Below are 17,379 nucleotides of genomic sequence, written 5' to 3'. Positions count from 1 at the left end.
AGTTCCAAGAAAGAACTCATTTTCTCTCCTAAAATTAGCATATTCTGGGATATAAGTGTATTCTATCTGTTACCTCAGCAGTAAATTTATTTCTTGAATTCGTACTTTAACATACATTGAATACCTACTACTAACTACTGAATGACTGGCATTTCACTCTAAATTATTATTGATATTATAGAACTGTTAGGTGCATAAGCTATAGTCACATTTTCTTCAACAGTTAAATCTCGACCTTAAGCTTGAGTATACATCATACTGGCAAGAAGATCTGTTGGAGATTACACACGACCTACACTGGCCTTCTTTAAAGTTTTTCTCACAGGTTATAAGAATTTGCTCTGAAAATCATGTAATTAAATGAGAATTTCTTTTCTATTAACATGGCATCTTTGAAGTATCTTAAAACTATTTGTAAACATTTAGTATTTTTTTAGTTATTATATAAAAATATGACAGAAGAATTTTTAATCAACTTTTAGAATCATTGCCTTTACCTACCTACCTTGCTACCTAACCATCAAACAAAGATAAACCAATAATGGTCTTTCAGTCTCTCTGTGCAGAGATGGACCAAGAAATATTAAACTAAAACAAAATTAGTTGTAGAGCTTTTCTTACAAATCTTCTTGAACACACTTCCCCTTTAAAATAAAATGTTGTTGAGACTTCCCTGGTGGTCCAGTGGTTAAGACTCCCTCTTTCAATGCAGGGGGTATAGGTTCAATCTGTGGTTGGGGAGCTAAGATCTCACATGCCTCGCAGCCAAAAAAACCAAAACATAAAACAGAAGTAATGCAACAAATTCAACAGACTCTAAAAATTGCCCACATCAAAAAACCTTAACATAAAATGCTGACATCTTCAATTTCAACATTCCAACAGTTAAAACCCTTTGAGAGGTTCTTGGTCTCATTCAACAATGCCTGGGGTGTATTCTCCACAAGGTGGAAGTTTCCTGAGATTAGAGCCCGCTGCTCATCAACTTTGCCATTCATTCCTTCCCTAGCAAACTGCAGGAAAGTTTAATTACTTTTCCATTTGGTTTTCTGAAGAACTATAGGGTGATTTTCTGAAATGTGATTTAAAAAAATGGTAGCCAAAAATCCTGTTGAAGCGTGACTTTCTCACATTATATCAGGATCGGTTGCGCTGAAGAGAGTCCACTTTTGTGTTCCTAGAGCCACAGCCCATGAAAAAAGCAAATGACCTGCAGATCTACAAATCCTATCTCCTGATGGAATCTGACCTCAACCACTCAGGAGAGCCATGCAAAGAAAAACCAGTCTTAACTGAGTCATCATCTTAATTCACTGGTTCATTAGATCATGAAAAAGCAATTTCAGTCAGCTGTGCATTTACACTTATTTCAGTTTACATTTTTCACCCCAAACTTTTATCCTTCCCTGTTTTCCAGGTCTTGTTCCTGAGGTATGAGCTACCGTCTCTCACCTACGTGGGCAACATCCCTTCTGAGCAGTACAAATGGCCTAATACCTACAAAACAAAATGGAAATAAATGCTGAATGATTGCTTTAAATACAAGTGATACTAAAGAAGGAGCGGTAAAAAAGTTATTATGATAATCCACGAGTGGCCAAGAGGAACCCACACAGCAGTAGTATCTGTTTACCCCCATGTACAGTTTTTGTAGCATTTCCCCAACACTCAAAAGAAAAAAAAAAAAGAACATTAAAAATAATTTGAATAACCAACCTTCGGGCTAGGGGCCCAAGATCCAGGTGCAAGCTTACATCTTGTCAGACGCCTGTGGATTCATCTCAGCTCTCACATGTATTCCTAATAATATAAATGCACGTTTTGTGCTTACTTTTCTAGATGGTATAACTTCTACAAAGACAATTTAGAATTGCAGTGTCTACCCTGGGGTACTTTCAGAATGAACAAAAGGGGGCAAGGAGTTAAAATATAAATAAAAATGGAAAAAGAACACTACAAATAATAATAATTTTAAAACAAGGGCAGCATTCCAGCTATCTGAAACTCAGTTACCTGGCACCATAAAGAATTCAAAAGAGGACTGAAAATCAAGAAACTGTGAACAGCAGCCTATGAGCCACCTCGTCTTGGCCCAGGAATAACCTGCATTCAAAAGGAGGTTTTAAAACACAATTCTAGTATATCCGATCATTTTGCTTTTCTGCATCTTCAGCATTCTAAGGTCCCCAGGAAGGACAGAAGGAAGGAGGAACTGACAGTGGTAAACTAACCTGGTAGCCTGACAATAAGAACAGAAAATGCACACAGGAACTCAAAAAGCCAAGCTGGATTGCGATTCCCACAAATGCTGGGGACACACTACACCACAGTCCAGAATGAAACTCGACTCCATAATGATGACCCTGAGTTCGCAAGGAAAGCTGAAGTTATTTTGTGAACAGTTATTAAAAGCAAGGCATTGGGTGGGGTTTCCCTGGTGATCCAGTGGTGAAGAATCCGCAAGGGACACCGGCTTGATCCCTGGTCTGGGAAGATCCGACATGCCATGGAGCAACTCAACTTATGCACCACAGCTACTCAGCCTGTTGCTCTAGAGCCCATGAGCTGCAACTACAGAGCCCATGTGCCCTGGAGCCTGTGCTCCACAACAGAAGCCACCTCACAACAACTGGGGAGTAGACCCCGCTCTCTGCAGCTAGAAAAGGCCCACATGCCACAGCGAAGACTCCCCACAGCCAAAAATAAAAAAATAAAAACATCTCTTTAAAAAAGGAAAAAAGAAAGCAAGGCATTGTGTGAGCCCATATGCTGACCAAAAGCTGTGTGACCGATGGCCCACTGTAGCACGATATGTAATAGCCACAAAGTAGAAATGACTCAAATGGCCATGAACTGTGAAGTGGATAAATAAGTTGTATCTTCACACAATGAATACTCTACAGCAGTGGGAATGACAAGTGCGAGAAGCCAAACCATGTAATAAGGAAAAAAACACATAGGAGATCAGGCCTGGAGGTCAGGGAGGGACTGTAGTGATTGGAAGGGAGCACAGAGGCTTCTAGGTAACATGCTGTTTCTTTTTAAAGTTCTTTTTAAACATTATTATTTATTTTTAATTGGGGTATAATTGTACTACAACGGTGTGTTATTTTTTGGAGGGAGAGGATGTATGTATACATAAAACTGATTCACGCTGTTGTTACAACATGCTGTTTCTTGATCTGGATTCTGTCAATGTGGAGTCAGCAAGCTGTACACCAAGCTCATGGGGAATTCAGTCACTAACATGTCACAATTCAGATTTCAAGTTCAGAGGCAACCCAAGAGAAAAATTTTGAAGCAGGTGATGTTTATCTTTTCTACCTCAGTTCCACATTCTCTTTCTGGGGCTTTTCTATGTTGTTTTTTTTTTTTAAATTATTTTTACTTTTCTGGGGTTGTGCTGGTCTTCACGGCTGCATGCAGGCTTTCTCAAGTTGCAGAGAGTGGGTGCTTCTCTCTAACTGTGATGCATGGGTTTCTCATCATAGTGGCTTCTGTTGTTGTGGAGCACAGGCTCTAGGGCGTGCAGGTGTCAGTAGCTGCATCTAATGGACACGGAAGCACAGGCTCAGGAGTTGTGGCACATGGGCTTAGTTGCTCCATGCCGTCTGGGATCCTCCCAGACAAGGGATCAAACTGATGTCCCCTGTATTGAAAGTGGATTCTTAGCCACTGGACCACCAGGGAAGCCCCTTTACCTTTTTAACAGGAATTCTCGACCACATCCCACACTCTCACTTCTCATTTCTTTATCAGAGTTTAAGACATACAAATCACCCAGGGACCTTGTTAAAGCACAGATGCTTCAGTAAGTCTGTGGTGGGGCCTAGTGTCTGCATTGCTAGAGAAGTTCCCAGGGGTGGCCAGTGCCCCTGGTCTGAGGCCTCAAGCTTCAGAGAAAAGACATGTCTGCTGAGCTCCTGGGAGCGGAATAATGTCTGGTCCCAGGAATCTGAGCATGGAGCTCATCGCTTTCTAATGGCTGAATTTTAGGACCTAGGTCTGGTGGGACATTCTGGGCTTCCCTATGCCTCTCGGATTGCACCCCTGTTATTAAGCTACCAACTCAGGGACAAGAACTAGTAGTTGGGGACAGTAAAGTAAGAACTGTTCCTACCCTACGGAGTTTTGTACTGTTCCTCTCATTCAAATATCATCTTTGGACTTCTGAGCACAGTGCTTTTCCCACAGCTTATGCAGAAGGGAGGGAGGAGGGGAGGGAATAAAGGAGGGGAGCAGGCAGTTCATTTGCCTAGGGAAGTGTAGCAATGGTAAGTGCTGGTGTGACTTGCCAGACGACTGAGGCTGCTTAAACTCAAGATGTATCTTCCGTGAGGGGCTCAGTGTGGTTACAGACATTTTAATGAGTGAGACTGGAGGGTGAGCATGGAGGAGTAGACACCAGAGTGAATAAGCCCTCTTCTCCCAGGGGGTCATCTCGGAGCCATGAACACAAGGAGGCAAAGCCTTTCCTTGGCAGATAGAAAAATGTTAATAAATTTTAAAGCTGCCCCAGAAAATTGGAAGTGTTTAGGCATTTGGAAATAGTACAAGGGGAATATAATGTATGTGGGATTTTTTTCAGATTTAAACAAATATTTGAAAATTTTCTAGTGCACATTTTGTAAGTTGGAAGCAATAAAAAATGCTCTCTGATGTCTCCAGAGGTGATTCCCATAAAACAGGGAGTCTCAGAAACAGAGTATTTGGAGAACTTTTTTTAGTAGCTACGATGGTTAATTTCATGTGGTAACCTGGCTAGGCTGCAGTGCTTAAATACTTGGTTATACATGTCTGGATGTTGCTATGAAGGTCCTTTTTAAATTAAATTTATTTTAAATTGAAGGATAATTGCTTCATGAAGGTGTTTTGGACATGAGATTAACATTTCAATCAGTTAACACTTTGGGTACAGCAGATTACCCTCCAGAATGTGGGCAGGCTTCATCTAATGAGTTGAAGACCTTTAAATGAAGACTGAGTACCCCAAAGGACGAGGTAATTCTGCCAGCCCAGTGCCTTGGGGCTCAAACTGTTGTATCACCTTTTCTCTAGGTCTCCAGTCTGCTGGTCTACCCTGCAGATTATAGTCCTGCTAGCCTTCACAATGGTGTGAGCCAATTCCTCAAAATAAATCCAACCCTGCCCCTCTTGCTCCCCCCACACTCCCCATACTGTTCCCTAGCCACTACATCTTATTGGCTCTATTCCTTTGGTGAAGCCTACTAACACAGTGGCTTATATCACTGTATTTTCACTGGGGTTAATCACATAAACAAATGCACCAGCTTCACAGTGAATATATGCTAGCACTGCCTAAAACAGTTGAATCAAAATTAAATTCAATAAGAACTGAATTATTATTCAGTTGTTGAATAAGAACCTTAATTTTAAACGTTACTCAACAGAATAGGTCACTTTTTAATGGTCCAAATGCTCACCTACAACATAATTTTATAATAATTCTCATCAGGGTTCATTAGGATTGTTAACAGCCTATCTAATAGATCTGTGGACTTCTGTGGACTGATATCTATTCGCCTGAAGACAGCTTGTTCACTGTAATCTTTCGGCAGACAGGCAATGCATTATCCTTTTAGACCAATGTAAATCCTCTGGACTCATACACACAGAATCAATCTAACCCTCATTTTTGGCTTCGTGCCTTGCTTTAGTCTCCCATGAATTTGTACTCATGACTAGGACTGCTCAGACCTGGTGCATGTTCCTACAGCGTCAATTAGCTTTCCCCTTCATTAGTAGGTGAATGATGCAGAACTGGAAGTTGCATTTCCCAGCATGTCAATGCTCTGCACCCAGGTAGCAGCCACCCAGTGCAAGCCCATTATCGCAGCTGAAGGCAGCTGGCTGCAAGTGGACACGGTGCTAGACATGATGCCCACTCCCTAGGGTCTTCTTGGCACAAACTGTCCACAAAATGGCCACTTGAGCATGCTCCATAATTGTAATGCTCATGAGGGGGTATCATGGCTGAACATTCCCATAAAATGTCCCCCAAAACTAAAACTGAAGAGAGCGGTTGTTTTCAGTACGTGTGGTGGGAAGGAGCACCCAGAATGTGTCATTAGCACAGATGTTTCTGCTTGGTTACCTAAACGTGACAGGTGTGAGTACATTTAAGGGGCAACCCTTGAGGGAGCCTATATTCGGGACTGATGCAAGTAGATATGAGACATAGAGCCTTTGTAGCTATCCAGATCATTTACCTCTGTAAAAAAAGAAGTTTTACATTCTACACGTTTGCTTTTCTTGTGGTTAAGAAGCATATAACACAAATCTACGTTCTTCACAAACTTTGAAGCGTACAGTGTTGTTGCCTACACACCTATTTTCATGCAGATCTGTAGAGCCTTTTCCATGTTGAACGACTGAAGCTCCATAACCCACTGAACAGCAGCTCTTCATTTCCTAATCCTCCAGCCCCTGGCAATTACCATTCTACTTTCTAAAAGTTGTCTACTTTAGATACCTCATATAAGTGGAACTGTACAGTATTTGTCCTTCTGTGACTGGCTTACTTCACTCAGCGTAATGTCCTCAGGTCCATCTGGGTTGTCACATACTGCAGAAATTCCTTCTTTTTGTACAGCTGAGTAATATTCCACTGAAGTATATACCATATTTTCTTTATTCATTCATCTGTCAATGGGCATGTGAGCTGTTTGCACCTGCTGGCTATTGTTACTAGTGCTGCAATGATCATAGGAGTGCAGATATCTCTTCAAGATCCTGATTTCATTTTTTGGGGGATATACATGCAGAAGTGAGATTGCTGGATCATACGGCAGTTCCATTTGTACTTTTTTGAGGAAGCTTCATACCATTTTCCATAGTGGCTGCACCAATTTACATTCCCATCAACAATATACAAGGGTTGCGATTTTTGTATATTCTCACTAGCACTTATAATTGTTTTCTTGATAACAGCCAATAAGTGGCAATTTCCACTGCAATTAAAAAACTTATTTATTTTTAATTGATGGGTAATTGCTTTACAGTACTGTGTTGGTTTCTACCAAACATCAACATGATCTGTTGCAGTTTTGATCCGTGTTTCTCTGATGATTAGTGATGAGCATCTTTTCATCCTCACAAAAATCTTTTTTGACTGAAGGAAAAAATATTCCAATAATGAAAGGATATACCACTATGTTACCAGAAAATATAACCTCTTATCACTAAATTCCCTTATTTTTATTCCATGCCGATTGATTTTTATCCATGTCTTAAATCTATGACAAATACTTTCAGCTTCAAATGACGAGAAGGAAAGACATCAGGGTAACAGGTGTTTTGGACATCTCAGTGCTTTCAGAGCTCAGCCCTCTTCCCCCAGGGACACACTTATCAGAGCAGCATAACCGGGAGACAGAAAATACTATACAGTAGCATCTGATGAGCTTGAACTTGGTAACTGGGGAAAGTACAAGAACATGCAAGAGCAAAAAAGACAGTAAATATAGACTACCTTTGAGTCAAAATACTATCCCACAAACTTGGACGGGGAAGAAGCAGCATGGTTAAGGTTCTAAGCTAGAGTGCCATGGAACCACACGTTCATATCAACATGACCTTCAAAGCAAAGATCACATCTGACACTTGAACTTACCAGTGCACGTTGTCAGGCAGGAAACGGGCTGCAAACTGGGAAAAGTATCTTTCCCACTTTTGTGCTCTGTCCTTCACAGAGAACACAAAATTGGAAATTCCTGCATAAAATCTGGATATCTTACCATCCTTTGTAAGTTGGCTTCAGTGACAACACCAGGCCTACCTCCTGCATGGCAGCATGTGTGTCTATACTAGCAGATGATGCAGAGGTGGGTACTGGGCCCCAACTCCACTCCACTGGGTTGACATTACCTACCTAACCCCGGAGGCCTTGGTGTCTAGGAGCTCCCAGTCCATTACATTAGTCACAGTCCCCCAGAGGGACTGAGGAGATAATCTGATCAGAGCCGAGAGTCTCTCTTGTTGGAACTGTAACACTAACATGCAAGATAACTGCTTTGCTAAAGAGAAAAATAAACTCCCCGAATTTACTTCATTTGCTTGTTTCCTGACTCCCACTGAGAGCTGGACCCAGAATTTGTGATTTTCCCTCTTCATTACATTCCCTGGTGCCATCACCTCTGGAGAGAGAGCAAATAGCCAAGAAACTTTGATTTTTTGACTGGATACAATTTTAAAGCACCCAGTTTCTAGCGCAGTCCCAGGCACACATGGATTACAACAGTGTTTTAAATGAAACAGTGAATGAATGGCATAGGAAAAAGGCAAGAAGAGTTTCTTCTTTGGGCAAATAACAAAAATGATCCTAAGACTGAGAGCAATTTTAAGTTGAACTTCTTCCACAATATTGATCTTATGCCTTCAATTTATTATTTTTTAATTAATTAATTTTAATTGGAGGCTAATTACTTTACAACACTGTAGTGGTTTTTGCCATACATTGACATGAATCAGGCATGGGTGTACATGTGTTCTCCACCCTGAACCCCTCTCCCATCTCCCTCCCCATCCCATCCCTCAGGGTCATCCCAGTGCACCAGCCCTGAGCACCCTGTCTCATGCATCGAACCTGACCTGGCGATCTGTTTCACATATGATAATATACATGTTTCAGTGCTATTCTCTCAAATCATCCCACCCTCACCTTTTCCCACAGAGTCCAAAAGTCTGTTCTATACATCCGTGTTTCTTTTTCTGTCTCGCATATAGTATCATAGTTACCATCTTTCTAAATTCCATATATATGTGTTAGTATACTGTATTGGTGTTTTTCTTTCTGACTTATATATAATAGGTTCCAGTTTCATCCACCTCATTAGAACTGATTCAAATGCATTCTTTCTAATGGCTGAATAATATTCTGTTGTGTATAGGTACCACAGCTTTCCTATCCATTCGTCTGCCGATGGACATCTAGGTTGCTTCCATGTCCTGGCTATTGTAAACAGTGCTGCGATGAACACTAGGGTACATGTGTCTCTTTCAATTCTGGTTTCCTCAGTGTGTATGCCCAGCAGTGGGGTTGCTGGTTTGTTTTATGCCTTCAATTTAAATGACGGACAAGACTGATATGCAATGAAAACCAGGGAAGCTAATGTTTTCCATTTTATATAGTTCTTGAGGATTTCAAGTTCTCAAGAAACAGTATTTCTTCCACTTAATAAACATGTAGTCCTTACTAAAGAAAATATCTCCTATGGATTCCAGAGGTGACATAAACATTGTTTATATCATGTTACTTAACTATGAACAAACATAAACCAGATATAAACTCCTTATCCTTACAGCTCCCAAGCACTTATGTGACCAACACATGTTTGGAGAATCAAGGGAGTGAGAATGAGCAACGTTTATTTAATCTGACAAGGGACACTCTGCTGCTGAAACTACAGCCCCAAAGCCAATAGCATCATGGTCCTGGAAGCCTGTGTGCTGCACTCTCCAGCCACACTGACAGGATCAAAACCCTGTTCCCCAATCACTTTTCGACTGAGAATGCAGACAACCCAACACTCTGTGTTGCTGGTCACCTTCAATTTACACGGACACGTCATCTACACCAGGCCCACAGCTGTGCCTTCCTCACCGCCCATGACAAGGAACAGAGTTCTGTGGACGCCACACTACCTTAAACACCACAGAGGCAGGTTCTGAAACAGTCAGTCAAATCTGTCATGTCACAGTCACCTGCTGCTGCTGCTAAGTCACTTCAGTCGGCAGCCCACCAGGCTCCCCCTGTCCCTGGGATTTTCCAGGCAAGAACACTGGAGTGGGTTGCCATTTCCTAGGCGATCCCAAATCTGCTCAAATTAATTTGCTTTATATTATCAGATAATGATAACATAAAATGAAAACAAAACTGTTTAGTCTTCCTAGATTCCCAAGCACACATATAAAGACCCAAAGGTCCCCCAATTTGAGAAACTATCTTGCCATGAAATGTCTACATTTTGGAGATGTGCCTGGAGGCATTTTTCTGCATATATTATACTGCATCTCAGCTCCTTTGGGTGTCAAAAACTCCTAGGTATTCAAAAAGGTGATAATAAGCTCCTTGAAGGTCAGGGTCAGGTCTGCAAGGGAGTCTCTCTAGTGCCTGGGACACTGGCAGGCACATGAATACTGGGGGAATTAGAGAAAAATGAAAGAAACATGCCTGACCTACTGCATCTATATGTCTTGCTTTAATAAGGCATATAGATGAAGGCCTCAAGAGTTAAAATTCACCTCTCTCTTTTTATAATTACTCTGACAGAAGCAATTATAATTTGGAAGACCCCACCTATTTACCAGTTGAAGCAATGAAACTGGTTTTTTTTTGAGGAACTAATACCAAAGAAATCATACATGTCATTCCATCATTACAACTTTCCTCTGGGAAACAGTGTTTACTTTCCATTTTATAACCTGATATGAGACTAACAGAGTTAGAAAGGAGCAGCCCGAATACCCATGATAAATTGTCTCTTCCCATTTCTTCCCTCCAACAATAGACTGTAGTCAGGTACAACTAAGCTTTAACAAGCTATATGGGAAGCAAGAAAGTATCTTGTGTGTATTCTCTTAGGAGAAAAATGCAGACATCTGAATCACCCTGGCACCCTAACCTCACCATCATCTAAAGGCTCTGCAATCAGCCTCTACGTTGCCATTCCAGGAAGATTAGCCAAATTTGGCTACTTCTGTTTTACAAATAAAATCAAATCATATAACCTGGGAAGAAATCCAGAAACAGGTTTTACATGCTCAAAGTGATAGGAGTAGCACGACTGAATTTCAACAGTGATTTAGGAGAGGAGTAAATGAAAAATTCAGGCTAAAAGACAAGCTAGAGGAGTCTGTAGTTATTGGAGAGTAGTCTTCCAATGGCATCCCGTCTTAGGCATTTTACTTGGTACCCACACCATAAGGTCAGAGCAAACAATTTCTCCTTAAAACGTGACAGCAGTGCTTTGAACAGTCAGTGAGATCTGAGTTCAGAGCAGCCCCCTGTCCTTATGGCCAAAGCTGGCAGTCCTCTAAGGCTGGGAAGGCCAGAATACCTTTCTGGGGCCAAGAGGCCAAAAAGAAACTACCCTGAGATGAAATTCCAATATCAGAACCAGAAGGGACCACCACCAGCAAGCAGAGCTCATAAAACGTAAGCCACACAGAGACGCCTGCCGGGCCCAGGAGTAAGGTTTGGAAGGTTCAAGGAAGGGCTGTGGTATTAACAGACAGGTTTCTCCCACTCAGCAGTAGGGTAATGACACAGATAATTGTGAAAAGAAAAAACAAAAAGCAACAGACAAGCAACAGTTAGAAACAAAGACATATATAATCTATATGGAGACATACAGACACATAAAAATATATAAAATATGTGTATTATACACACGCACAGGTGGGCTTCCCAGGTGGCTCAGAGGCAAAGAATCTGCCTGCCAAGGCAGGAGATGCTAGTTTGATCCCTGAGTTGGGAAGATCCCTGGAGAAGGAAGTGAAAACTCACCAGGGCTACAGACCATGGGGTCTCAAAAGAATCAGATATGACTTAGCATCTAAACAGCAACAACACTACACACACACACACACACACACACACAGAAAAGTCAGAAAATCTCTGGAAAGCTTGTGGCTAGCACTGATAGGCCCCAAAGTTAGCGCCAAAGGTAAGCATCACACACAGTCAAAAACATCTCTGAATGTCTTCCAGGACTGAGATCCAACCCACTCTGGTACCTCAAGGTTAGAGCAAATCTTTATTTCTGGATGAACACCGGACATGATTGGTCACATGAGTGACAAATATGTTTATCTTTAAACACTACAAACACCATCCAAAGCACCAGATGCTCACATATGGAAGATACATTTAAGAGCTGCGCTCAAGCAGAGAAGAGCTAATTTAACTCTCGCACCTCAAGCTGGCTCAGCGCCAGAACCACACTGAGTGGGAAGAGAGGGGAAACTGAGGCACTACCTAATCAGTCATCAGTGTCTCTCCATCTGCCTGTTGGTCTCCTGCCTCCTCTCACCCTGCCCTCCTCACCCTGGGTCTCCAGCCGTCTCCCTCTGTTTTCCTCTCTCCGTGCATCCCTCTCCTCTCCCTTTTCCATCTTGCCAAGCACCACATTGTGAAGTGGTGAAGTGGGCTTAGGAAGCAACGGCACTGTTACAAAAGAAGACGATCAGAGCCCTAAAGTGGACCCCAAGAAAGCGAAATGTAAAGGGAACTATGCCTCTGCCTACTGTAGCTTCGTCCTACACGTTAAGTGGGACTGGTTGTCAGCCATTGTATTTCCACTTCATTTTAGTTGTCATCCTCATAGTTTGCTGAAGCAAACTGTTTTGATGATCCACATGACAGTTCACATGTGGGTAGTTTTGGTTCTTCTCAATTAAATTTCTTGTTTCTAAGTCATTCAACAAAAGACTTCTTCAACACTGCATGTAGAAAGGGCACAGACCATGTGGAACAACTGACCACGTGGGTCTAATTTTGGTGACTGAACAAATCCCACCCTGACCCTGACTGGCAGGTCATCAGCTGTGCGAACACTTATTACACCAGAGGCACCCACTCTGGGTCTGCTCTAAATACTGTGGCAAAACTCGTGCCCATTCACAAGTCCATCGTGGTTTTGGTGCCAGCTGGACCCTTGTGCTTCTGTTTATGAGAATGTGGGGTTCTAAATTATTAATCAGTCCACAAATGCCACTCAAAATTTCTACAGATGGAACTGAGAACACTCTGAAAAGTTCTGGCTCTGACTAAACAAGAGAGATGAATTCCTGCCATGCCCTCTCCTCGGTCAAATGGTCAATGCATGCATGCACACACACACACACACACACACACACGCACACACGCACGCACCTTGTATCCTTCTCTACTTGCCAATCTCAGGACACACGAGCTCTCATCAGGAACTTGCAAATGAAGGGAGGGAACCAACAAAAGAAATGAAGAGAATGCATACAGCATGAACTAACTGCATTCTCAGGATATGAAGCAAGGAATCAAAGAACACTGAACAAATATTTATTGAGTACCCACTGTGTAAAAACCTTCTTTTCACCAACATAATGCCTGTGGCCCCAGAAATTGGCTCCACTAGGTGGTTACAAGTCTGCTCTCTGTTTCTCCCCAGACATTCTCTCCCCACTTCATGAATTTTTCTTGGCCTGATGCAACCCTCCTTCTGGAATTCTCTTACATAACTACACTGCCTTGCCTGTTCTGGTTTCACCTACTGGCTGACCTTGTTCCAGCTTACTAGGAAATGGCAATGGCCCATCCTGACCCTCTGCACCATTTACACCTGTCCACCTCAGGTGAGCAGGTCACGCGGCTACTCGGGACGCTTCCCTCCCCAGGCTTGAAGGCAAAGACTCCCTCAGTTTTCGAAGGGAAAACAAACTTATGAGGGTATTAACACATATCCCAGAGACCATTTTTATTCTTTCACAATACAAATTATTTTTCTCTAATATCACAATTATCAATGACTGAGGAGTTTAACCCAAATTTGCTTAACATTTTCATCTAAGAGCTTGAATGATCTTTGAAATGGAAATCACCACCACCAGTTTTGCCTCTATAGGAACCAAACCAATCACTCCCAGTTTTGCCTCTATAGGAACCAAACATTCCTATATCTGATATCTGTTCTCCTCAAATTGTACATGAATACTCCCCAAAGACAGGCATGGGACAGGGTGCTATCCAGAGGAAGATGGAGTGTCAGGTGGGAAATTAAGGCACCAGGTGAAATGGCACACTTTCCCAGAGAGACAGTTTTTCCTCTGGAAGAAAATATAATATTTTATGTTAAACCAAGTCACAAGATATTATACAGTAAAATGAACAAATACACGACTTCTTTTTTGAGATAAAAATTCAAAACTTCAGAGAAAGTTCCTGCTTGCTGGCAGTCTGTTGGGCTATGCCCACAATTCGAGGTGTGCTAAGTCGCTTCAGTCATGTCTGACTCTTTGCGATGCTTTGGACTGTAGCCCGCCAGGCTCCTCTGTCCATGGGATTCTCTAGGCAGTAATACTGGAGTGGTTGCCATGCCCTCCTCCAGGGGATATTCCCGACCCAGGGATCCAACCCCAGTCTTGTGCAACTCCTACACTGCAGACGGATTCTTAACCACTGAGCCACCAGGGAAGCCCACAGTACGTGGAGTTTCCTGCAAATAATTTTTCCACTTTCACATGCCCTCTAAGGAAATTTTTGAGAAATATTTCACTCACACTGTGAACTTGAGGGCATGAACCACGGTCTCCTGCTCTTTGTCTCCAGGGACCTAGGACAGTACCTAAGAGTGGTTGGCACCAAGGAGGCCCTCAACAATGTTTGCAGAATTAATTTGGCTAAAATAATGACAATGGCATTGTCAATAACAACAGATTTTTATCAAGTTTGAATGGGAGAAAGAGAAGGTGAACAGCTATATGAGGAAGTGGAATAGAAGGAACCCAATTTACCCAAACAGTTAATGGCTGCCATAGAAACAATCAGATGAAGCAACTCAGTTTAGTTCTTCAACAAGGACAGGAAGACAAATATTGTATTTGTTAATCTCACAGAGGGCAGGGGAGGGGCTTAGGACACAAGTCTACCAGGTGACACTGGTGCCATTAAATTTAATAGGTTCTCAAGAATTGGAAAGGCACTGTGATAAGAATAATGCCACCAATAATATTAAGTCCTGCTTGTATCCTGACCTTAACAAGATAATTTTGATCATTTAGAGGCTGAGTCAAATATCTGCTGCTGAGACTTGACAACTCTTAAAATTGGTTTTTTTGTGTGTGTATGTACAAAATATGGTATGGGTGTACCTTTTCTTATTCTTAATATTATTACCTTTTTTACCTAGCTGGACCCAAACCAAGTTACAGATGGAAGCTGATTCAAAGTATATACATATTTTTTTTTTTCTATTCAAAGTGGTTTTTTTTTTTTAACTTCCCTGATGGAGACACTGCATTTTCACTCATTTATACATAATAGGAAAGATGGGTATCACACCCACTTTCTCTACACAATTCCTCTTATACTGCAGTGAGTCACTTTCCATGCCCAGTATTCCCTGAACTTTTCAAACTGGAGGGACAAGAAGCTGGGCGGTGGAGGAAGTGAGAACTCCTAGCCCTGTAGGTGTAAGCTGTGAATGGGTGAGCCAGGTCACTGCTGCCTTCCAGAGCTATTTCCTTTCCTCAGTCTTCTGTCTCAGATATGTGAATTGCCAATCAAAATGATGCCTTTCAGATCTTCCCAACAATGACAGCCAGAGACCCATATAATTTCAATGAAAATCCAGAGAGCAGAAAAACATTTTATAGTATTAAGATGTTTGTAGCACCCAAGGAAGATGTGAGAATGGCTCAAGACATACAATGACTCGAAGCAGAGACAGATGCAAATTAATCTCAGTAAAACCTGAGTATCTTTCCCACCAAGTCCTGAACCTGCAGGGATCCCCCTTTTGCCTGAAAAGTAACTTGATCCTATGCTATTTCTGTCAGAGCTACAAGAGTAGTTTATTGTGTGATTTAATAATTTTATTCTGTGGTATAAAAAGTGAGAGTTTTTCAGTTCACAACATCTGGGATCAAATACTGCTCTTTCAGCAACTGGACAAGTCCCTTAAAGTCTTTAGATCGAAATTGCTCCATCGATCAAAGATAAGAAAGTCCACCCTCAAAGTTATTCTGAATATTAAACGAAAGAACTTGTCAAGTGTTCAGCACGTAGCAGCGATGAATATTTGTGTGCAGCAAAATAAATGCACACCAAGGTTTTGTTTTCTACGTAGGAGAAATTACCAAAAACTACTATAGAGAATGCCAAATTGGCTAGCGGCCCGGTCACCGCTCGGGGCTGCCGCTGCGGGTGCAGCCTGGAGGCCAGGAGTAGGAGCCGATATAATCAAGTCGCCGAGGTTTGGGGAGCACTCCTAAACCAGTTTCTTGGAAGAATCTCTGGACGCTGCGGGTTTCATTCTGGCCTGTGTAACTAACAAAGTGCCCTTTGCAGCTGAGCGGATTCTCGTTCCTTAAAGGGTCTCATCTGGGAACAGTTAAAGTGAATCAATAAATGGAGACAAGGGAGAGACAGGATCCAAGGGGTCTGCACACTCCGAAGGTAAGGGGGAGAGACGGCAGGGTCCCGGGAAAGACAGGAAACACCACCACCACCTCCCGCCCTCCAAACCACACTCGTACCTGGGGATGAACTTGACCTCGTCCCCGAGTCGCGCCTGGAAGTCCTGCCAAGCCTGGCCGGAGCTCGCCGGGTCCCAGGGAGCAGCCAGAGCCGCTGCCGCGTCCTCGTCGCCCTCGTCCTCCTTGCCGGACCCGGGGTCGGACCCCACCAGGGCCGCGGCGGGCGCGGGCTCTCGCGGCCCCCAGCCCCGGCGTGGACCCCCGCGGCGGGCCCCGCGAAAGCCGCGCGCGAACTCCTGGAAGGTGATGGCGCCGTCGCGGTCGGCGTCAAGCCGCTGGAACACGGCCTCGGCGTCGGCCGGCCGCACGCGCAACTCCGCGCACAACGCGCGGAACTCCTCACGCTCCAGGCGCCCGGAGCGGTTCGCGTCGCAGGCGGCGAAGACGGAGCGTAGCCGGGCCAGCTCCTCCAGGTCCCCATCCGCCTCCATCCCGCTCGCGAGGGCTCCGGGGCGCGTGGCCCACCTCGGCTGCGGCGACGGTGGGGAGTCCGGGGCCACCTGCTGCCGCTGGGAGCTGAGGCGAGTTGGGCGAGTCGGGCAGGTTAGGCCACTGGCGCGGACGTCGGGGCGGGGCGAAGCGCCTGAGTGGGTCGGTACTGTGCGCTCCGACACGGCTCCGCGCGCAGACCTGTACTGGCTCTGCCAGTCCCAGAGCCGTGCGAGCGCACCTCTGGCCACCCTCTGCCCCCTCAGCAGCGCCTGCCGCGACTGAGAGCCTTGCGCGGCCGCACGCACTGGCCCGGAGGCGCCCGGCTCCGCCCAGCCAGGGAGGAGGAGCGACCGGCTCCGGTTCCCACGCTTTCGCGTGCAGGGCTCTGGAGCTTGGGTTTGGGGCTTCTGGAGTTGGGGGACCCGGTTGGAACTGGGGGGAGGCAGTAGCTTTGCCAGGCCCTTGGCGTAAACAGTGTTTGCTCGGGTAAATCGAGCGCTGGTATGAGGAGCTAACTACTGGATAGAAAGAGGAAAGGAAGGTTAGGGGTAGGATTGCAAATTAGTTAACGTTATGTGTATCTTATTATTTTCTGATTCTGGAAAATCGGTAAATATCTGTATATCCCAAACCAAAGTGTGAGATTTACCGGAAGACCCTGTTCTCTGATGTTACGGGCTTTCTTTCTTTCTT

General features: G+C 43.7%; 1 protein-coding gene across 2 annotated transcripts in view; it reads right to left on the bottom strand.

Moving 5' to 3' along the window:
* The window catches only part of RASEF (RAS and EF-hand domain containing), an 85,710-nt gene extending 68,744 nt beyond the window's left edge, over positions 1-16,966 (bottom strand). For both annotated transcript variants that reach the window (XM_004004118.6, XM_042244845.2), the window contains exon 1: positions 16,255-16,966. In XM_004004118.6, coding sequence (XP_004004167.2) covers positions 16,255-16,685 — 431 coding nt within the window. In that variant the 5' untranslated portion in view covers positions 16,686-16,966. The remainder of the gene's footprint in view (positions 1-16,254) is intronic.
* Between the last annotated feature and the right edge of the window lie 413 nt (positions 16,967-17,379).

This window comes from Ovis aries, chromosome 2, assembly GCF_016772045.2.
Source record: "Ovis aries strain OAR_USU_Benz2616 breed Rambouillet chromosome 2, ARS-UI_Ramb_v3.0, whole genome shotgun sequence".
NCBI classification, from domain to species: domain Eukaryota; kingdom Metazoa; phylum Chordata; class Mammalia; order Artiodactyla; family Bovidae; genus Ovis; species Ovis aries.
Note: the sequence above shows the minus strand (reverse complement) of the source record. Positions and strands in the feature narration are given on the sequence as shown.